This window comes from Notamacropus eugenii, chromosome 2, assembly GCF_028372415.1.
Source record: "Notamacropus eugenii isolate mMacEug1 chromosome 2, mMacEug1.pri_v2, whole genome shotgun sequence".
NCBI lineage: Eukaryota > Metazoa > Chordata > Mammalia > Diprotodontia > Macropodidae > Notamacropus > Notamacropus eugenii.
In genome coordinates, this window is record NC_092873.1 from 349207375 (window position 1) to 349230992 (window position 23618).

Below are 23618 nucleotides of genomic sequence, written 5' to 3' on the forward strand. Positions count from 1 at the left end.
TTCTATAATATTACAGAAGAATGCGTTAAGAGCCATTTTATCTATGCCTGTGTATTTGGGGGAGGGGAGAAGTAGGGAAGATAAATTGAGACATATGAGTTTTGGTAAGGTCTGTACCGATGTAATTGGCTATGGAGTCCCAAGAGAGTTAATGGCTTATTTCTGGCATTATCAAAAGGATGGTTCAACAGGAACAAGGACAAATTAAGAGGTTGTGGTTAGAGTGTGAGGCACCCAGTTTAAGACTTGGGGTGTCATGTCATGATTAGGTGTATAAGTTGGAGGTGCAGGTCTCTGTGACAGGATAAGGATTTTTACAACATTGGAGCTTGAGCTATTAATAATGAAGTAGTGGAAGATGATGGCAATAGGCCAGGCAGAAAATGGAGGAAGAAGAGTGAGAAAAGTGATGTAAAAATAGTACTTAGCACAGTCTGATGGCAAGGACTTCAAATGAGGACAAGTGATGTTGGTTAACTGATGGTTCTGAAGTGGCACAAAGGATCAGAGTGGGCAGACATCTCCTGCTGAGGTGAAAGAGGCCTTCTTGGAAAGGTCAGTTGGGGATATAATGTCATATGGGTAAAAGCCAGGCTACAGTCACAGCTGAGGATAAAATGTGTGGCAGTTCCGCAGTACTCAATAGGAAGGACCTTTACCAAATCCTACAGGGCTCACAGCTGGGAGGGACCACAGTGATCATTTAGCACAACTCTCTCATTTAACAGATGAGAAAGTTGAGATTCAGGGATGCAGTACCTTGCCCAAAGTTTCCCATTTGAAGTGTTGGAATTTGAACCAAGGCCCTCCAACTCTAAATTCAGTGCTTTTTCTACAATACCAAATGTTCAAATTAAATGAGATGGGTTTATGTAAAGTATTACACACAAAGCCATCACCTTGTTAACAAATCTATTTATTTATATTCTTTATAAACAAAATGAAAATTTCTCGATTTACTTAAAATGCCAAGCAGGGCTTGTACATTCAGTTATTTCACTCCCAAGTTAATAACTAAGGTCTTCATGAGGACCTATGCCAACCTTCCCCAATACTTCATCATTTAATGGCATCAAGCCTCAGGCAGTTCCAATTAGAAGAATGAGTAGAGGAAAGAGATACACAGATGTACAGAGAATGAGAAGTGTGGCATAGATTAAAAGTGGGGGAAGCATTCAAGGAATCAATAGCGAATCCATCTCTATCTACAGATTAATGGTTCAGCAGAGTGGAGTGAAGGCTTACAGGACTGAGGACGGTAATGGGGGGAGTAAGTGGAGTAAAGACAATTATCTCAGAAAAGCAAGACTTCTAAGTTATTGGGGGTGGGCTCTCGGCTCGGAGCCTAGGGAAATGGCTAGAAGGAGTGACGTCAGTTCCCCACCCAGCCCCATCCTGGAATGGAAGGGAAAGGTCAGAGCTGGAAGCCGGCTAAGCATGTTGGAAGGAAGCTCATGGGCTTGGCAAGTCCCCAGGTGCCCCAGCCCCCTCCTGATTCAGATCTGCGCATGAGAAAGAAATCAAGCACAACCACATGTTTGTGGGAAGGGGAAATGAAGGTAACTCCAGGTGTGATATTTGCAAGCCCGCTCTGGGCCAGTCCTGCCTCTTAGAAAGGGGGAAGGTAGTGACATCCTGGTCAAGGATCACAGCCCTGAATAAAGGCATGTAGACAGTGGGATCATGGCTGGAGGGGGAAGCGGAGGGTGAGGAGGTCAGGCCAGCCCAGCCCATTCTACAAGGAGTCTCTGGAGGTCAGCAAGGTTAATTAGGCTGGGTCCACACAAAGGCCCAGATCTCTATCCTACTAGCTTCAAGGCTCAGTTGGTCCAGGTGTCCAGGCAGGCCTCGAAGGTCAAGAAGGGGGCACCATGTGTCTCTGCTCGGCAGTTCCCTGGATTCTGCTCCTCTTTCCTTTCCCAATCTAGCTCAGGTTTGGGCTGTAGCACTGAATAGAGGTGAGACTCATAGCCACTGTCTAGAATCACAATCCGGGCCCGGCGGAGACCCTCAGCATCCAAGGAACGGTCTCGTGAAGCCTGTGGCCTCTCTAGCTTTGAGATGAGCTGCGTGTCCCATTCTGACTCTGAAGAACAGTGCTCCACCAACAATGGAGAGCTAACTTTAGCAGGAAGGAGGGAGGCAGGGGCTGCAGAAGGAACAGGTTGCCAGGTGCCATCCAGATTACCTTGTCTCTCTGATGCTGGGCAAGGCGGTGGGGACACCACATCCTGTAATGAAGATGGGAAACTGGTTCCCTGCAAATGCTTCTCGGAGCTAAAAGTTGTCAGTGGGAGGGGTATAGGTTGGCAAACTGGGTAGCTAGACTGAGAATGATGGTCAGGGGAAGGCCTAGAGACCCAACAGGGAGACAGCCTTGGGGCTCTCCCTTGGAGAGAGAAAGGGCTCTTGTCTTCAGACATCTTTGTTATTATGTCTATTTCCAAGCCTGAGAGTCCAGAGCACAGTGGATCTCTCTGCAGCTTGCTAGAGGAGCAGTGCTGGGAGGGAGATGTAGATTTGTGGGCAGCACCACTTGGAGAGGCAAGCAAAATGTCCGGATTCATGATCAGGTTAGGAAGGGGAGATAATGTATCTCTTTGTTCCTGCCCAGTGACCAGAGGGAACAAGACAGGCTTATCTGAGATGCTAGAACAAGGCAAAGTATCAATGGGCAGCCGAAGTTTCTTCTCAGCCCTACAATTAGGGGACAGGAGTTTCCGCTTATGGCCCATTACTGACCCATCTTGCTCACCAAAGAAAGGAGGGTCTGTTGACTGGTCACAACAATGGGGTTTGGCCAAAAGTTCCATAGGAGCAGTACAAGCCACAGTGAATTGGTGAGCAAGTGATGGTGCCACTGAGGAGTTCCTAACAGTCCTGCTCGATTGCCCCAAACTCTTGGAACCTTCTGCTCCGAGAGCTTTCCCACCACTACTCTGTTCAGCTGGTGCCAGAGCGTCAAGACCTCCTGATGACAAATGGTCATCTCCTTTCTTCTCAGCACTTCCTGGGGCTCCATTTGTCCTGGGAGATGATGCCCTGGGATCTGGAAAGTGGCTTATAGGAAGCGGTCCTTGTAAAGAATCCAAACCATTATGTTCCAGACCAACACCTGGAGAGCTCAGCAGCCTAGAAAGACAATTCCTTGATCAGCTGCAAGTACAGACTCACAGGGAGGGAGCAGTGAGAACGAGCCCAAAGAGAAAGAATGGAGAGCTGAGCTGGGTCTCCACTGGGGCATGTGCTGCCATTGCCAGGACTTGGTTTTTTCCAACGAAAAAGATCAGTGTTCCCCTCCCTTGAGGCCCTCATGCACCCCAGTGAAAAAGCTGAGAAGGCATCTGTTTCTAACCCTGCACTGGTTTCTAGAACCCCCTCTTCTCTTGGCTCTGGGGCCCTGTGGTCAGAACTGCCAGATAGGAGCAGGGGAGAGGGCATCCTATGCTACAGAGGGCGGTGGAAGAAGCAGCAGCATTAGAGAGGAGGTGAAACCACAGTTCTGGGCCAGGGAGGAGCTGCCCACAGCTTGCAGGAGAGGAAACCAAAAGCTTGCTCAGAGTACCAGAGGTTGTCTCTTTCTCTTGTCCCTGAGATTCTCCTCCTTCACCTGAGATATTCCCACTTAACCCATTTCAATTTAGTTTCTTTTTAGAAGAAGAATTTCCCCTTTTCTTCTGGGATCTGTTTCTTCTTTCCCCCAGAGGGAAGAGAATTCACCAAGGTCACACATAACAATCACAAACAAACAGGGAAAGAGGGAGGAGAATCGGAGAGAAGGGAATCCTCCCCTCCGGGAGTAGATCCCAACAACCTGCAATTTCTTCCCACCCCTGCCCTAAGCATTTGAAATGCTTAGGACTCCAGGTACAAGGGGGTGGGGCTGAACGGCTCTGCAGTGCCTAGCCGCAGGGAAAGTTAGACTCACCTGGGGGGCTGCATCTGAATGGAGAGTTCAGCAAAGTTATTGCAGAGCTGGGATGTGATCTGGTCCACTGCTGTATAATTGGATGCTTTCATGGCAAAGTCCTTGTGCTGATCACTTTGGAGATGCTGTATGGGAGGCAAAGATGCAGACCTTTGAATGAAGAATGCACACAGGGGCACGATCAAGTTTCCCCTGCCAGCTGAGAGTCAGACGCTGAGGTGATGATGGTAGGGGCGTCGGCACTGACCAGGGGCTGGCAGGGAAAGGGGGCAAGGGATCTGGGACTTGGTGGCCTTCTAGCTGCCCTCTCTGCGCTACTGTGGCGCCCCAAAGCTTGTGTAATGCCTCTCAGAAAAACCTCAGGCATTAGAAGGAGCAGCCTTACCACAAAGAGCTCCTCAAAGTCTTCTTGGCAACACTCGCAGTATCCCTTCTTCCTCCGGGGTACCGTACAGGCTGGAGAGTGGGGGCTCAGCTCATCGATTTCAAGGTCTCTAGGGATGGAAACATGACAAGTAAAAGTCTTCACAGACTGAGAGAATATCAAACCATCCACTTATGTCTCTTCCAGGGTCTGCATCTCCAGACACCACTGAGGACCCTTAACCTTTTGACTTGCAATCCAACAATCCGAGAATGCAAGGTCTGGAAGGGAGATGATGACATTAGGACTAAGCCAATAAGAAGAAAAAACATATTTATCATTTATAGGTCTACTTTGGGCTGAGTATATCCCTTCCCATGTCTATTGGCTTCTAGCAGTTAAGAGAATGGGGGTGAAGACAGAGGTGGAAACTACTCTGGAGGTCCTTCTCTCATGAGTCAGACCTTCTCCTCTCCTGACCTCTGCCTTTCCTCCTTCCTAACAGTGGGTGTGGGTGGGCTTTTTCAACCCAACTCCTGACCTCAGGGCACAGAGAAAGCATCTGTGAAAAGAACGAGGGCCACTTGTGGGGAATCAGATTCTGCCCACCCACCAAACCAATTTGTCTTTTGGGACAAAGGGAAGCAAAGACCACAAAGCAAAATAGGTAAAATCTCAAGCTCTTCCTCCTAACTGCCTCCCCTCCCCAACCTCTAGCATTTCCTCATCTTTCTAGAGTCAGTCTGTGACTAGTCCCTTGTTTGCCTGATCCTAAGTATTTAACATCAAAGTGCTAGAAAGGACCTTAGGGATTATCTCGTTTAAAGCCTTCATTTTACATACAAGAAGAATGAAGGTCAGAGAGAGGAAGTGCTTGCCTGAGTGCCAAGTAGCAGAGGCAGGAGCTCACAGTTGTTTCTTGGGTTCCCTCTGCTATGCCAGAGGACATCTCTGTGAGGGTAGTGAGTGAAGTCTACACTGACCTACATCACTAGCCCTGTCCTAGCCCATCTCACCCAGTCTCCAGCTCCATCCTTGCTCCTCAGTGTCTCACCAGGAGTTCAGATCAATTTGTCTAAAACTAATCTCTCTCCTATCCCACCCTGAGAGAGGCTTTCCTCCCCACCTCAGTCTCTTAGAACTGAGATTTCTTTGTTATTCCTAGTAATGAAACATCCAATCTACAGACCTACAACTATTCTACATTTTAGACTCTTAGTGACTTGCCTGGGTATTTAGAAACTAGCTTGTATAAGTTAGGAAGTTAGCAAGGGTCAGAAATCAAATCTGTACCCAGGTCTTCCTGATTCCAAGGCCAGCTCCCTATGTGATTATGCCAGAGCTAAGCTTTGCTAGATATGTGACATTTCTGATGTGATTTTACTGTAGGTAAAATAAATGTATAAGTAATTTTAAGATAAATTTTATTTACCACATATACTATAGTGAATATTCAGAAAACAAAATTTGCTTACTGCAGGTGTGCACTAACCTCAAACACCATATTAGACCTTGAACTCAGACAGAATTTGACAAAAACAGCTACTCTTGGTCATGGGAAACTTCATATGCTGAGTCTCTGGACTCTCACACTGTGTTATCATCTTAAAAATCTATTGTGCAGCTGTGCTTAACAGCAACGAATACTGCTCCATGAGCAAATACGTTTTGAGAACCAATACTTCATGCCATGCTGACTCTCAAAGACCTTGAAATTAATTTTGATGTCTTCTTCTTTGGGCCCCATATTCATTCACCAAATCAAATTCTGTCAGTTTTTCCACTGCAAATCTCCCTCCCATCATCTTCATTTGGATGATGCCCACCTTGGACTAGGTTTCAGTCCTCATTATCTCATAGTGGGATGACTACAACTGCTGCTGAACTGTTATTGTCTAGAAGGAATTCACCCTCCAGACAACTGAGTGCCACCTGAACTTGGCTGCAGTACCTGAGCAGATGAGCCTTCTTCCCCACTCCCTTTCCTTCTCCTTGGCATATCACTTGGGTCAGGAGGTAACACTTTCAGGGACTGACTGGCACTACTGATGCTCAGGGCTAAAGTGAACAGAAACTAATCTAATGATGCAAAGCCCAGAGGGACCGTTGTAGGAGGTCACCTATCTAGTTCCCTTTTCCTGCTAACATCACAGATAGAAACTCCAAAGTAAATCTCTGTAAACCTTCATTTGTAACCAGCCCTCCATGTTCAGGTACCCAGGCGTGCAGCCAGGAAGACCTACTTGGCTTTGTGTTTGTGGAAAGAGGTTCTCATAGTTTCAAATGGACTTGTGTTTTTGGGTCCCAAGAAACTGAGCTCAGGAAAACACTTGAATTGATGGTAGAAGGGTTGGAATTTCCTGAAAAACACAAATACATGAAAAAAAATGTCATCAAAAATACATCAAAAAATAAAAAGACCCCAAAACAATCAAACCCACAAAGCTCCAAAGTTTGTGTGTGATGGGGGAAGGCAAAGGAAAAGAAGTTAGACCAATTCATATCCCAGGTCCATAGGAACAATCCTAATTACATATTCAAATTTTAATTTTTTTTAAATTTCAAAGCAAAAGTAATATCAAGAATTTCTAAATGAATACATTTAGATACTTTTCAAAATACTTTCACATTCATTATTTCTTTTGAGCCTTTCAATGAGCTGCTGGGGGTAGCTGGGTAGTGCAGTGGATAAAGCACTGGGCATCAGGAAGACTTGAATCCAAATTCTGCCTGAGATACTTAGTGGCTGTGTGACTCTGGGCAGGTCAGTGAACCTGTTTGCCTCAGTTTCCCCAACTGCAAAATGGGGATAATCTTAGCACCTGACCTGGTTGTGGTTATGTGGTTGTGAAGATAAAATGAGACAATAATTGTAAAGCACTCAGCACGGTGCCTGGCACATAGTAAGTGCTATACAAATGCCAGCTGTTTGTTATTATTATTAACAACCCAATGATATAGATCATAATATTACAGAATTTAGAACTGGAAAGGACCTTAAAGACTGTCTAGTAGAACCCCCTCCTTTCACAAGGGGAAACAGAAAAGTGAAGGAACTTGTCCAAGGTCACACAAAAACCAAGAACCATGACCAGGTCTCCTAATTTAGTACTCCGACTGCACCACTCAAATGTGATCCACTTTAACAGGATTTTTATTTATTCTAGTTCAAAAAAGTTCAGTATTTATTAGCCACCTATCATATGCAAGGTAACTGTGCTTGTTTCTGGGGTTATAGTCTCTGCCCTTGAGGGAATATAATGTAAATGAGGGAAAAGAGAAGTATATAATATAAATTAGAATGTGATACAGGCAGAAGATAACAAAAGAGAGACATGAGACTTATGAAAGCTCTTTTCTTTCAAGTACAGGAGGGAATCAAGAAGAACTTCAGGGAGAAGGTGGCCCTGAGAAGGGCCCTAAAGGGTTAGTAGGAACATGGGGAAGGTCTACCCTCAGCAGCTCCAGATGCAGGGCACAGAGAAGAGGTAAGAGAGGTGAAGACGAGAACATGATACTGATGACTATTCCACACAGCTGACAAGGAGCATGTATGGGCGGTGGGGTATGTGAAATAAGCCTGGAAAGTTACCCTGCAGCCAGACTGCACCCTTTTTAAGGTTGAACTTAGGAATCTAAGTTTTATAAAATAGTTTCCTATTTTATCTTGTAGGCAGGAGAGGGACATATGAGGTCTTGAACACGAGACCATGTTTAGAACTGTGCATTAACAAGATTGCTTTGGCAGCTGTGTTAAGGATGAATTTGAAAAGGAGGATACTAAAAGCAGGGAGATCCAGTGGGATTTATTACACTAGTCTAGGCAAGAGGTAACAGGGGTTTAAATTAGGGTGGTAATGGTGGAGGCACCATTAGGGAGTGCAGAGGAGGAAGGGACTAGATGAGGAAGGTGAAGGCAATGAAAAGTCGGCCCTGATTTGAACCTGAGGGACTAGAAAATTCCTTCAACAGAAATAGAGAAAATGGGAGGCTGGCTGAGTTTTGGGAGGAAGATAAGCTTGACTGGGCATGTGAGATATTGAAAGGATGCCAAGTTTGAGATCCAAGGCCATAGATTTTTTCAAATCATTATCATAAAGAGATCATTGAAACCATGGGAATGGACAAAGTCATCAAAAGAAAAATTGTAGAAAGCAAAGAAAAAATGAGCAAGGACCCAGCAGAAAAAAGGTGATTGTTATTCAGAAGACTAACTTCTCCTCACTCCACTCCTCCCAACAAAGTTACAAGGAAAGAGAAGCTCTGCTTTAGGTTAGTTCTTTAGCATTTTCACCTTCCAAGTTGATACAATCTATTTTCAGCATTGTGCAGAGATCAGCAAAAAAGTTTGAACAGGACACTGAATAAGACAGGGTGTGGTAGCAAAGACTTGACAATCAGATGTTCACAGAGTGATTTCAGGATTGCGTCTGAAGGCACTTAAAATCTCAGAGAAATAAGAGGTTCTCATTTTTAATATGCAAATTCACATATAAAAATGTCTTTCAAAACCAAATAAAAGAATCGATTTTTAGAACTTCCAGACTCATAAGATTAGAGTTGAGACCGAGTTACTGGAACATGACCTATTAGCAGCGACTTAAGTAAAAAGTTTTTTGAGGCCTAGAGAAGAGGTGAAATGTATCATTCACTCAACAGCCTCACTCTCTCTCATCTTCACGTCCAGGCTTTCTTTCCAGCTGAGAAGCCCTCTGGTGGAGAGAGAGAAGCCAAAAAGGATTTCACTCAATGGAAAGACTAAAGAAACACAAGAGGCCTCTGCTGCAGATCAACTCTCTTTTTCCTTACAATACAAACTGGACATGATCAGGTGCTTTTTGTTTACAGAGTGACTCAGACAAAGGTCAAACAGAGAGAACACTTGCAAGAGTACAAAAGCTCTGGAGTCTGAGGACCAGAATTCAAATCCCCTAGCTGGAGCTCACCACCTGAATGACCTTGGACAAGTCACTGACCCTTCTTGCCCTCAATTTCCTCCTCTGTAAAATGAGGAAGTTGGATTACTGGCTTCCTAGGGAATTTAGTAATCCTAAAATTACACGATACAGATTCAATAAAGCATCGTCTCTGTATACAAGGCCTGGGCTATAAGAAAAAAGCTCCTTAGATTACGGGGGCCTCACATGTCAACCGTTTTATCTGACCCTCTCAATCACACTGTGGAGGGAAGCATAACCAAAATGATACTCCCCATGTTGACTCATGAAAGGAGATTAAGAGATTCAGCCCCAATCATGCTGCTAGGAAGTGATAGAGGTGAGACTGGCTCCCTAGTGTTTTCTGACTCTGAGCTCAGTGCTCTTTCCACTTGAGTATTGTGGGTAATTAAGATTTTTTTCCCCCTCGTATGTGCTATTGTGGATTTTTCATGTCTTTGTTCTCATCTATTGGTGTAAATACTTCAGAGCTGATTACTTACATATTTTCAGCACAGACATATACTGTATTCTCATTCACAGGGTTTTCTGCTCTCCCAATCCCCTGAGTCACATTAAGACTCTACCCTGAGTGCTGCCAAGGGCAGTAGAGACATCTTTCTTTGGGAGGTGTGCTATGTGCGCTATGTTCCTCTTAGCAAGAGTTCTCTGCTTTCATTCAAAAGTATGACAGGGAATCCCTGAGCCTCAGGGAGCAGGGGCTCATCTATGGTGGGTAATCACAAAACAAAAGGCTGGACAATCTTCTTGGGTCTAACACTGGGGTAGCCCTGCCTCATCAGCCCTAGGCTATCTCCGTGAGAGCAGACAAGCAGCAGGAAAGAAAGGGCCAAGAATCAGATTCTAGTCCTGGCACAGGATTAGATAGTTGTGTGGCTGTAGGCAAATTATTTCAGCTTTCTGGGCATGAGTAGCTTTATGTCACAGAAGCTTTCATTGTGAGGTTTAAGTGAGATAAGATAAAAGTTCTTTGAAGAAAGCTTAAAAACAACCACCTCCTGAACGAAGTAGAAAGAGAAACAACAGCAGCCAAACTTAGCCACTTACACTAAGTGAATGAGTTGCTTCCCATACTAAACTCTTAAAACTTTTAGAGTATGAATGTAAGCTAATGTTCAACGTCCACAGGTACAATCAGGAAAAGAAGAAAAGCATTAAGAAGCTCTAAAAGGAGCAAGAAGAGTTAATAAAAATTAAGCATCTAAAGTAGGGAATCTCAGGAACACACACATTGAATAATCAACCTGCTGAGCCATCATGAGTCAACTTTAGGTATGGGAAGTATCACCATCTGTTGAACAATAACTCAAGATGATTAAAGACCAGATCAAAGTTACTCTCATTCTGGCTTCTGATTTCCAGAATCTTTTTCAGAAGATGGAAGAGAACATACACTGGGCCTCAGGAACTCCCAGTATTATGTGTAGGTCAGCCTCTGTCAGTGCAACCTTGGACAAGTCATTTCCTTGGTCAGGGAGGCACTGCGGGAGCTCACTTACCTGCTGCTGTCTTCGACCTTTAAGAACGGGTCCTTCAATCTTGCCACTGAAAGAGCAACAATGTAAAATTTTAGCCATTTGTCTGTAGATCACACTTGGAGGGGGGTTTTCTTTATAAACAGGATGTACAGGAAGAGAAAGGGAGATTTTGCCAAAGTCTGAGAGGCTCTTATGAGCAAGAAAAACAAGACAGATTGAGATAGGTCTTTCCATTTGGCAAGGGATAAGTTTTCTACTCTCCTTTCCTTCCCTCCTTCATTTGGATAATATTAACAGTTCTGTGATTTCCTGAGAGAGAAGTGATATGTAGGGGATGGGGTATCCTCATTTCAACGGGGAAAGGGTAGTGCTTTGAGAACACAGTCGGGAAACTAGCAAATAAAACAGATGGCAAACATGAGCTATGATACAAACACCCAGTTTAGGTAGGAGAAACCCTACTACCATACAAATTACATTAAAGAGTCAATCGTACAACTTTGAGTTAAGTGTTAGATCCTCCCTAAAGGCTTGATGCCAATTCCAAGGGCCTTAAAAATCTCTCAACACAGCACTTCACATTAAACACAAGGGAAAGGGGATAAATTCAAAGAAAGAGTTGGAGTAGCAGCCATATTGAGGGGTTAGGACCAAGAAATCCAAGTTATATAATGGGAAGTTAAGTTTCAAAACAAAAATATGGCCAATGAAACAACTGAGAAAATGCATTTTTACCAAGTTAAAAAAATTCACCTACTATTAGCCTGAGTTGCTTATAAAGCCAAAGAAGTCCACTGGGTAGATAGGATGGTACCCAGCCTAAACTCATGGCTGTTCCTGCTGCAGCCCACCTATGAAACCTAGGCGACTAGTTAGTGTTCACTCATTGTAGGCGTACCCCAGAAAAGGAAAGATAGGGAATGGCAGTATCCTGAATAAATGGCTAATCTCATTCCTTTCTGTAGGGCAGAGGTGTTGGGAAGGCAGGAATTAATTTGGAGATGAGACATGGAGGGGCTGAATTGGTGAAAGAAGAGTTTTAGATAGTGTGGGTAAACAAGCAGTGGCTGGGGATGAGGGGTTAGAGCACATAGTTCAAAAGGGATCTGAAAAGCACCCCAAAAGCACCAAGACTTCAACATAAGGCTGGCACCATCAGGCATCCCAACTCAAATTTAGGATCTTGACAATATCAAAGTAAAGAGCAGCCTCTTTAGTCTCAAGAGAGCAGCTTTCATTAATCCTATTCTGGGTGATTCCTTCTCTTTTCTAATTAACTTAGACACAATGATTAAAATCAATTCCTCAAAGATTTCCTTGCATTTCAAACACCGATGCCAAGTGACTTTTCTTTGCTCCTTCTTTTGGATGTGTAAATGCCACTTAAAGAGCATCTCCAGGAGAAACTCTCTCTGTCCAAAATAAGATGATGAAGAAAAATCCTGTCAATCTGCCTGTTTGTCAAGTTTCAAAGAATTTGGCATTTCTAAAAATGGAAAGCAGCTGTCAAACTGCCCACCCCGGAATGTTACAGAATAAAAAGGAAGAGGGAAAGAGTGTTTTGAACCCAAATTCTCTCCATACCTGACACAGCCAGAGGATCTGAAAGTATACACAATTGTGCATACGGCTCTGGCTCCAAGTCCTTGCACTCTGAGAGAAGCCCCGAGAGCCCTGGCCCCTGAAAACACCCTCCTGGTAGCAGCCCCTCAGTTAGAATTAAAGGGTAGATGCTCATCTCCACCCACAAATTAGGGAACCAGATTTTTATGCTGACAAAGCACTGGGAATAAAAGTGTGTTTGAGGCAGGAATGGATATAGATTGGGCTTGTTTCCTGCCACAAATAGGACAGGACAGATGTCACCACACAGGGAGTCAGAGGTGCTTGGGGAAGGAGGAATTTCAATCAGATGATGAAAAGTTTCCACACTGACCTTTAGGAGCTCTTGATTCCACTGGTGCGCGTGCTTTCTAAATGGGAAGAAAGGGTAGGTTAAAAGTAAGAGGGGATTGTGGGATGACATTCACCAAGAACAAATACTGTATGACCCATGCTGCTTCTCTCCCAATATTTATTTCCCTGTTAGAAGGAACTGGTCAAACCCAAGAGCTCCTTCCCTCTGCTCATGGGAACCTGCCAGGCTGGCTGAACCAGAGTTTGTTGCTAGAAGAATCTTGAAGGATGTCAAGAGTAGGCTGCCTAGTCTGGTGCACAGCACCTCATCTTAATGCTCCCTGCCTCCTCAGTTGGAGGGTGGGAGAAGGGGATTAAATCAATAGGGGAATGTCCTAGTACACACACACATGCACACACGTACGCACACACGCACACACACACACTCCTAACCCAAAGAAAAGTTCAGAAAAAGTGAAATATTTTCTAAATTTCCTCTCTAGTCTAGCCTTAACCACTGATCCCTTTGCCTTAACTATTCTCTTGGTTACTAGGGAATTTATGTTCAAGACGTTCACCAAGCAGTGGTTTTTCCAGAGGTGGTCTGTAGATCACTGGTAGCCCAAGTAGACCCTTTAGGTGGCCCATGGGCTGGTACAAAATGCCAGGATAGGGTATGCCAGTATTTGTGTGAAGTTCCCAAAGAGCATAAGGAGGAAAGAAAAGAGAGAAGAGGGTTTATTCTACAAGTCAAATAGCTGAGAGTAAAGTAGAACATAAGAACATAGACTTAGAGCTGGAAGGGACCTTAGAAGTGATTTCATCCTACCCCCTAAACTTTTCAGAAAAGGGAATTGAAGCCCAGAGGTTAAATGATTTACCCAAGGTCATACAGGTAATACATAGCAGTGTTGGGATCAAAGAACTCTGCTCCAAAGGCATTTCAGGGAGCATGTGAGGATAAAGAATTTGGATGGTACACTGGATTACCCAAACGGTCAATAGACTTGAAAGCTCAGGAATCACTGACCTACACAGAGACTATCCCAAGCCTTTCAAACCCACCTTTAGCTTCTTCTGTTCTTGTCCGGTCATATGCAAAATACCAAGGCACAGCTGCTGCACATGCATCAACATTTCTATTGGGAGAAAAAAAAAGAAAAAAAAGAGGGATTGTGGACCGAAGGGCCCTGGTCCTCTTTGCCCTAGAGCATCCCATCCATGGAGCCCCCCCTAGGAATTAATCATTCCCCAAATTGCGCTTTATGGCCTTGCCCAATGGCCATGTCTGCCACCTTCTGGCAACCTATAGCTCTTACAACTTCTGAAAGAAAACAAGAGAGAATGGCAGGGGGTGAGCTAGTGTTCACTGAAATCCTTTGTTTGAGAGGCAGGGAGAAAAAGAGACTTGGCTAGGTATAAATCAAGACCTCCTCACAAATGCTAATGAGTAACAGCCCCAAATGGGCATAGCTGGAGAAATAACTTCAAGGGTCCAGATGTCTTATCGGAGGGGAGGGGCTGGGGTAACCATTCCAGAACTTAACCCATCAGAAAGAAAGAAATGCAAAGAATTTGGTAAAAACTTAATTTTCAGCAACTCTAAATCCCTCTAGGTCAGGGGTACCCAGAACCAGCTGGTGGATAGGCATACTACACTTGTGTGGGTGAACTTAAAATTTAGGGTGGGGGAGATTAGCATCCCTCCAATCAGTAATGAGAGCAGGTTACATTTAAAGTGCTATAGGATTTTAGAAGAGTTTGCAAAAATAGTTTGCAAAATTCTCTCCACAAATGTATATACACACATATACAAACAATATATATTATATACATACATGTATATTACCTCTTTTAATTGTTAAAAATACTGACATGAGGTGAGTATTGTTCTCTCCATTTTGAAGAAAAAACAGGAGCATAGGGAGGTTGTGACTCATCCACAGTCACAGACAGCAAGTATCTGAGACAGGTTTTAAAACCTGTTCTTCATGACTCAGTCCAGGACTCTCTCTACTACATCATATTGATTTTTCTGTAATTTAATGAACAGAAAGCACCAAAAGGGTGGCAAAATGGGTGCCTGCGGGCTTATACTGTAACTGCAGAAGTCCAATATAACCTATTCCATGGCTGTTTGAAAGAAGTACTCCAAATGCCTAATACAATACTTGGGGATGCAATCACTGCTATGACACCCCACAAAACAAAACAAAACCCTTTACATCAAATATTTCTGATAAAAGATATCTAAGATACAAAGGGAATTGATATGAAATTATATCTAAAAGCCATTCCTCAAAAGCTGGTAAAGGATATGAACAATTTTCTAAAGAAAAAATGCTCCAAAATACTAATAAGAAAAATTAAAATGAAAACAATTTATTATATTCAGCAAACTGATAAAGATGCTAAAATCCAGAAAGAGACAATGTTGGAGAGGTTTACGGGAAGATAGAAACACTAATATACTTTTCGTGATGCTATCAAGTGATCCCACTGTTCTGAGAAACAATTTGGAATTTGGGAGAAATGTAACGAAATGATTCACACCCATTAACTTCGTCATCCTGCTACTGTAAATAGACCTCAAGTGGGTCAAAAACTGAAAGAAAAGTCCTATATACGCTAAAATGTCCATATCAAGATTTTTTCAGCAGCAAAAACCTAAAAATAAGCAGGTGCCAATTGACTGGTAATACCTGAACACACTGTACACATGAATGTAATAGGGCATCACTGCACTACATGGAATAATGAATTATCGTGCTTTAAGACATAACAACATGAGGAATTCTGAAAAGCAGTGAGACCTAGTTTTTGGGTTGTATTCTTCCTGTAAGCTCCTGGAGTGCAGGAACTGTTTCATGTTTGTCTCCACATCCCCAGCCTTTAGCACAGTGCCTGGGGCAATGCTTCATAAATGCTTATAGATGGGTTGAATGAATGTAAAAAGCAGGATATCTGTTCCTCTCCAGCACTGTACCAGCATTTTTGTTTTCCATGTCTTTTTTTTTCCAATTCAATGTCATTTTATTTTTAGATCCACTTTCTCTCCCTCCTCACAGACAAAGCAAGAAAAACAAAACCCCTAAAACAGGGCAAGACTTGTATGAACTGAAACAGAACCGGCAGAAAAATATACATGTTGACTATAACAATGCAAATGAAAAAAAGCATGCAAAAGTCTCAGACTGAATGAAATGACCAATCTAAGTTCCCCAGGCCAGAAGCTGAAACACTTTCATTTTCTCAGTAAAGTTCAGGAGACTATCAGTGAAAAGTGATGGGTACACAGATGCTATGAGAGCTGGTTTTTCTTAACTGTCTTTTCTTGTCAAAAGAGAGGATGGACTGGAAAGTGAGTGTGATTATTTTTTAAAAAGACATCAATATGACTTAAAAATTAGGAAATAAAGTTTTGAAATAATTTATGTCTCATCCTCTCATTCCATTACCATCTATGATCCGTCCCACAGAGACTCAGTTCTTTCCTCAAACTCATCAATTTCCACCCCTGGTGACCACAGAAAAGGAAGAGGGGTAGACAGTACCATCCACGTGGAGGATCTGCACTCCCCAGGACTGCGCATTGGTCAAGAGGCTGCTGCTACCGCCTGGGCTGCCACTGGGGCTTCCCTGGAAAGAGGGCACAAAAGAGTTAGGTCCTCAAGGTACCCCAGGCACAAGAACCAAGACAACAGGGCTTCCCAGACTTTCTTCATACAGTCATCTTCCAGATATTCATAAGAGACGAAAGGGACAATAGATGATGACATACTTAAAGTGTTTTCCTTATATAACCAAGGGGCACGTGAAACTAGGAAGGAAATGAGACTCAGAGAGGAGAGGCAATGTACTGGAGCTCACACAGCTAGTCACTGGTTGGGACAGCTACTGAGAACATGCACCTATGCAGGCTGTCCCAGAAGTCTGAGTGCCACTTCAAAGTGTTAGGGCAACTGCTGAGGCCTCTTCATTCCACAGAGTGAAGAGTAGTGATGAAGTGAGACAACAGCGGGGAAACATCTCAGAAATAACCTATGGATTTTCTAATGATGATTTTTCTCCATCCACTGTCTCCCAAAATCTAGCAGCTCACACAATACTTCATGGGATCATAAATTTAGAGCTAGAAGGGAGGAGGCTCCTAGCCCTCTCATTTTGCAGATGAGGACACTGAGGCCAGGAAGAGTTCAGTGACTTGTCTAAGGTCACAGAGGTAGAAAATGTCAGAAGTAAGATTTGAACCCAGACCCTTGGACCCAGAACCTGTGTTCTCCCCATTTCTCTACACTATTCCCTCAGTTTGACAGACGAAGCTGGAAAGCATATTTACTCCCCAATTTTAGGTAATAATCAGCAACATCTGGCAAACCCACAGGCTCATAGCACCCCAGTTAGGGCTTTCAAGAGAGGCAAAAGAATTGAAGGCAGGAACACGCTTCCCGCATTACTGCCCTTCCCAAGCTTGCCTGATTTCTGATGGCCTTTTGTAACAGCTCCTTCCCTCTGCTCATGGGAACCTGACAGGAAAAAGGACAAAATGAAATTTCAGAGCTGATGCTTACCTAGCACCAGGTATAGTTTAAAAACTATGGTCTTGCTATACCTTCCCCAGAGTACAGTCACTGCTAAGGAGTGAAACATAAAACCTCCATGTGACTGAAGACCTGATTTCCCAGGAAGCCAACAGCAGAGCTGACACCCAAGCACAGGCGCTCCAGTTGTCAAATTCCCTCCATTAGTAGGGTTCTGAGACAGTTACAAAAAAGAGTCATTCTTTAAAGATCCACTTGTCTCAACGATAAGACAAAGAAGACCTTGTGCAATCAGGACTAAGACGTGGGTCTTGTAAGTCTTAGCCCAGAATTTTTGCCTAGATGATGACCCTCCTCCCCTACAAGGAGGCCAATCTGCAGTAAATTGTTAATGTCTTCCCATGCAATCCATATCTGACCTGGCCTGTGCCAATTTATGCCCAGGGAACACATTAAATGAGGTAATGTTTGTAAAGGGCCAAGTAAATGCTAGCTCTTGCTGTTGGTATTATAAACTTTAATACTGACCTCAGATAGTTAGGAAGGTAATTAAGGTGACTTTGGGGGTGAACCGCATTATTGTTGGTGGCCCCAAAGTATTTGTATGCAAGACAAAGAATCCCCAGGGACTTTATCATATACACAGGCAACATACATGCCACCTCTTGTGAAAAGAGGAACGGAGTCTGTCTTTGAAGAGTTATATGGATAAATACACTTGGGAGTGATAAGATACTGCAACCATGCTTCCAGGATCACTGAGCTGTGCTGAAATATTCACAGCCCCTGATTCAGAAAGAGCCGCCTATCCCAAATGAAAGTAGGGGGAAGAGAAAAACAACCACAAAGCCCACCCCCTCTTTCTGGGCACCCCTAAGACTATATAAACACACTTGCTTCAAAATTTCTTACGGTATCTCTTGGCTTTGGCCCAAGCTTCTGGCCACCTTTAGGATCAGTTGGAGAGGTCATTTCCACCCGCCTTTTCCTAAGGCTTGTGAAGCCCTGGTGGCCCAACGTACTCTTCTCTGCTTTAGGTTCCCTGCGGCTGGTTATGATGTAGCTCACTTCCTTGCTTAGAAAGCTCTCAATCACCTGAAAGCAAAGCAGGGAAGAAGGGGTGAAGGTAGTTTAAAAAAAGGTGGCACTTGCAGAATGGAAGTATCAGTACCCAGGTCTGGGGCAGTAATTCTGCCTCTCATCAAGCCTGAAGTAAAGAAATGTCAATGACTGTCAGGTAGAAAACATCAGCCCAAACTATAAGCAAAGTAAAGCAAACCCAGTCAATTGTACAGAGATAATGCTTCTGACCACACAGCAGGGGGCCTTGGCTAATGAGCTGTTCTCTTGGCAGTAAACATGATTCTGCGGTGGGACATTCATAGCTCTCCTCCTTTATCCTCAGACTTACAAATTATCTGTGAGAGAGCTGGCTGTAACACTGCTCAGCACAGTGCCGGGCACATGGAAGATGCTTAATAAATGTTTACTGATTTTTTTGAAAACTGGAACAGTTGTTATTTTTTTAAATGTGAAGGGAACTGACCCATATGAGAACTGAATCTCTAATTTTGGCAAAACTGTTCTTAAAGAGGAGCCTAAGAAAAACAAGAGAAGAAAAGGATATTTGGCAATTTGTGATTTCCAGTGAAAGAACCTCCAGTTCCTTTTCAGGTGGTGTTAGAAGAAGGAAACAGAGTCCTTTCAGATGGCATACTGAGACACTTGGTATTCTTATTCAGAAAACAGACCAAGGAAAAGTTCTAACATAGATAACTGCACCAAATATACGCAAGAATGAATGCTAAAATGGAGTCAATAAGAAGACCTCCCTCCAGAGCTGTTGTGAGGATCAGATGAAATAATACATGAAAAGTGCTTTCCAAACCTTAAGTACTACATAAATGTTAGGGATTATTATAACGCCAGAAATTAGGTAGGACAATCACTGCAATGAATGGAGAGGACAAAATGAATCAGACTAATTCTGGTCAGCCACTCTTCATTCCATCCCCCATCCCAAGGCTTCTTTGCTCAGATTTTCATTCTTACCAGTTTGAGGGCAAGGAACCCTTGTACTCTGACCCAGTTTGGACAAAGCTTAAGCTTCCGTGTTTACTTGCTGCTGAGCCAAGCACTAGTAGCTCACTATGCTATCTCTAAAGACAAGTGCCACCACATAGAGCCTCATGGGAACTCTGCCCTCACTATCTATCCATGTGACTTCTTTCAACTCTGTTTAATATCTTTTCTCCAATTTAACTATTTGCTAAGTTCAAAGTATCCAACTAACCCAGTTGGTCCTAATCTTTTTGGAGTTTTGACAATTTACTATTTGTGTGATTTCACAATGGACCTACCATTCCTAAGCTCCCCATCTGCTTCTATCCTCCCAAGAAAGCATCATATGGCATACTTACACAGACTATTTAATTAGCTTAAATTAATTCCAACAATCTAATGTTGACGCTTTGAGATATTTATTAGAGATACCTATGGGTGCTACAAATGTGAATCACTAATCCAATCCCTCTCCCTCTCCAATTCTTAGTCCCAACAGGCACAAGACTCCCCCCACCCCCCAAAAAAGAGACAAATCTGTCACTCACTCCACCCAGCTGCTGGATAGCCCTCATCAGAAACTGGAGATTCTTGCCAGCAGGCAGATCCAAGTAGAAGGACTTTCCAGAAAGTGGCTGTTTCATGTCACCAGGAGGTTCTTTATGGTTTTTTCCCAACCAACTGACCACTTGGGCCCCTAGAAAAAAAAAGATAGTAGAAAGGAATAAAAAGCGAAATGTTTATGGGCACCAGAGTGTCCTCGCGGACAAGATACTTGGCTCACATCGCCTTCTACTGGTTTTTTCCTTGACAAAATGCTGATGATCACATTGGCTTTCTCCTTCCCTGCTATTTATGAGTTTCTTGGATGCCTCAAATGTTGAAAGTTGCAATTCCACTTGCCTATATCATTAACTTTTCATAATCCCTCCCCCTACTCTCTAAACGCTGGCACTCCTATTACCTCCAGCATCAAATATAAATTCTTGTTTGGCATTTAAAGCCCTTTGCAACCTGGCCCCAAGCTACTTTTCTGGCCTTATTACACGTTACTCCCTGTCCATATGCAGTGACTATCCTCTTGTTCTTCATCCACAGCACCCCATTTCCCATTTCCACGCTTTTGCACTGGCTGTCTCCCATGCCTGAAATGCATTCCCTCCTCTCCTGCGCCTCCGAGAATCTCCAATTTTCTTCAAAGTTTAGCACAAGCACATTGTACCTTTTCTCATTCTCCCCTCCCCAACTCCATCTCATTTCTATTTTGTATCTATATTTTATACATGTCATTTTCCCACCCCACCCCTCCATTCCCCACTGCAAGTTCCTCAAGGGCAGGACCCATTTCACTTTTGTCTTTGTATTCCAAGTGCCTAGCATACAGTAAGTGTGTAATAAATAATCACTGGTTGATAAAGCAGGAACCAGAGCTAAAGTTAAGGTTAACTTTGTTTCTGAACATTTCCATCTGTCCTCATTCTTACTATCCTCATCTTCACCATACGTCTCAGAAAAAAAGTAACAGTCCTTTGTTTTCAAGAACTTACTAAGGGTAACATAATGCATACCACGGATAAGGAAATACAAAGTAGTCTGAGAGAATCAGAAGGAAGGGACCCTCAAAAGCATCTAATTTAATTCTTCCATTTTACAAAAGAAGCAACTAAGGCCAGGAGAGGGGAAGTGACTTCCCTAAGACAAGGGCAGTTAGTGGCACAATGATGACCAGTCCAGGTTAAGACTTGAATTCAAATCCAGCCTCAGACACTTACTAGCTGTGTGACCCTGAACAAATCACCTAATCCAGTTTGCCTCAGTTTTTCTCATCTGTAAATCCATAATGTGAGTTAAAGTTCCTTCCCCCATTGATAGATCTCAGGTGAAGCCTATTAAGGAAGTTTGATTAGGGAAGGCCTACACCTTTTGTTAATTAATGAGGCACTGGGCTATGAGGGTCATGATGCCCTCCACCTCTGAAAAGTGTATATATAATCTGAGGTGAGGTTTTGCTTTGGGGTTTGTCAAATGAGACTCTCGGAAGCCTCCCACCTTTGAAAACCCAAATGTGGATGCTTTTCTCTCTAGTAACTATGTATGTAATAGTCAGACAGATGAATCTATCTGTTGATCTGCAATGTAGGTATTGCTTATGGTCAGACAGTCAGAAGCCCTGTCGGTCTTTCTTTCTCTGTTGGTGAATGTAATTAAAGTACATTGTTGACCCCTCAAAAGTTGCTTTTCTTTCAGAAAAGGAGATCTAAGAACCTGTGCTAGCAGGCCATCCTGGATGTGTCAGGGTACTTGCTGCCACAAAACTGAGCTGGAGAAGAAAATGGCAAACCACTCCAGTATCTTTGCCAAGAAAACCCCAAATGGGGTCACAAAGAGTCAGACGTGACTGAAATGACTAAAAAACAAGTCCATGACGAGAAGTCCAGGCTTAAAACCTACCTGAATGCGGAGGCAGGGGCTGGAGCCTCATCTCAGACATCAGCTTCCCAGGCTGGACGACCCTGACAACACACCTGGGGAGAACAGCCACTCAGCACCCATCAGCCCCAGGTTCTGCCCCTCAGTGCCCAGACAGTGCCCCCCACTGGTGGTGCTTCATGCCCTCCTGGCCTTCCCCCAGCCCCTCCACGTCCCCATCCTCCCCGACCTGTGCTCCCCTCCCCCTCCATGTCTCCAAGCTGTGCTCCCCTTCCCTCTCCATGTCCCCGACCTGTGCTCCCCTTCCCCTCCATGTCTCCAAGCTGTGCTCCCCTCCCCCTCCATGTCTCCAAGCTGTGCTCCCCTTCCCTCTCCATGTCCCCGACCTGTGCTCCCCTTCCCCTCCATGTCTCCAAGCTGTGCTCCCCTCCCCCTCCATGTCTCCAAGCTGTGCTCCCCTTCCCTTTCCATGTCCCCGACCTGTGCTCCCCTCCCCCTCCATGTCTCCAAGCTGTGCTCCCCCTCCCCCTCCATGTCTCCAAGCTGTGCTCCCCCTCCCCCTCCATGTCTCCAAGCTGTGCCCCCCTCCCCCTCCATGTCTCCAAGCTGTGCCCCCCTCCCCCTCCATGTCTCCAAGCTGTGCTCCCCCTCCACCCTCCTTACTCAGTGCTCCATAGCTCCCTCTGTGGCCTCATTCTTTTTAGTCCGTGCTCCCAGCCCCCTCCTCAGTTTATGCTCCCCATCCCCCTTCTTGCTCTGGGCCCTCCCACCCTCTTCCTCAACCTGTGGTCTCCAGGCCCCTCCACGGACCCGAGTTAATGCATTATCCGTGCTCCCCAGCCCCTTCCGTGGCCCCCTCCGGCTTCCCCTCTTTCAATCCGGGTCCCCCCTTCCTGCTTCGCTTTCCCGTCTCGATTTCTTCGGGTTCCTTCTTTCATCCCCTACCTCCTGCTCGGTTCTGGCCGGGGCCCTCGTCCACCGCTCCGCGCCCTCAGCCGCGGCTCTAAGTTTAAATTTCCCGTCCGCCCCGCCCCTACTAGAAACAACCCAACCACCGCGTGAAGAGGCAGAACGGCGGCCGCAGAGGGACAAAAAGCTTGGCAGACGACGCGCCTCCTGCGCTTCACCCCCTCCCTGCCTCGGCCCCGCCTCTCCCGACTTCCCATTGGCTAAGAGTTCTGCCTTGCTCGCCCCGCCCCTTGTGACAGGCCGCAGGCGGGGCTTTAAAATTTAAAGGGGGCGGCGGTGGGTTGGTTCGAGGTCGGGTTTCCAGCCTGTTACCTGGTGCCCCTCCCGGCTCCTGGCCTATGGGGAGGGCGGCGCCGCTGCCTTCTTATCTGAGAGACCCAGGCGGTGGCGCAGGGATGCTTGGGTGGGGGGCGGGGAGGTTCAGCTGTTCCTGCCTATTTCATTTTACTTAGGGAAATGCCAGGAACACAGCAGGCGCTTAATAAATGCTTATTCCCTTCCCTGCTTTTCTCCCCAGTTGTTGCCTATGGCCATCCCCTGAAGTCCTTCTCAGTTTATCCTTTTATTCTTTTTTGTGGTTGTTTTAATTTTGCCTCCCTCACTGAACTAATGTGTTAAAAAGTCAACAAGCATTTTTAAATCTTCTACTGTGTGCCTAGCACTGTGCTATGTGCTGGAGATTAAAAAAAAAACTAATGCTCCCTGCTCTCAAGCAGCTCATAGTCTAGTGCAGGAGACAACATGGATAAGTAATCTATAAACAAGATAAACTGAAGATAATAAAACTTTCATCACAGACATTGGAGGTGCAGCAAAATAAAATTCCCATATTGGCAAGGTCTGAAAGATCGATGTCTCTCCCTGCATCTTTGGCTGAACATCATCCATTTAGAGTTGAAAACTTTGCCAGCAGAACACAGACTCTAGCAGATTCTGCTAAAATGGGAAGTCTTTTGAGTATGGTGCTGATGGGCCATGGTGTCTACCCATCTA

General features: G+C 44.5%; 1 protein-coding gene across 1 annotated transcript; it reads right to left on the minus strand.

Annotated features, from left to right (window-relative positions):
• Window positions 1-903: 903 nt before the first annotated feature.
• On the minus strand, window positions 904-22822 carry DBF4B (DBF4B-CDC7 kinase regulatory subunit). Its single transcript, XM_072638135.1, has 13 exons — window positions 22602-22822; window positions 21678-21751; window positions 19775-19923; window positions 18078-18260; window positions 17100-17150; window positions 16179-16263; window positions 13690-13763; window positions 12665-12701; window positions 10750-10795; window positions 6536-6652; window positions 4314-4422; window positions 3929-4053; window positions 904-3132 (listed from the first exon to the last, which is right to left on the minus strand). Exons 1-13 carry the CDS (start codon window positions 22820-22822, stop codon window positions 1821-1823), a joined length of 2583 nt encoding a protein of 860 aa, XP_072494236.1. The 3' UTR covers window positions 904-1820.
• Between the last annotated feature and the right edge of the window lie 796 nt (window positions 22823-23618).

What these genes read in the sequence shown, in the direction of transcription:
- DBF4B (XM_072638135.1), bottom strand. Translation starts at nt 22,822, where the DNA reads ATGGGAAGTCGGGAGAGGCGGGGCCGAGGCAGGGAGGGGGTGAAGCGC. An exon ending in CGGCCAGAACCGAGCAGGAG is followed by an intron (nt 21,752 to 22,601) that starts GTAGGGGATGAA and finishes TGTTCTCCCCAG; the next exon opens with GTGTGTTGTCAGGGTCGTCC. An exon ending in GCAGATCCTCCACGTGGATG is followed by an intron (nt 13,764 to 16,178) that starts GTACTGTCTACC and finishes TTCTCCCAATAG; the next exon opens with AAATGTTGATGCATGTGCAG.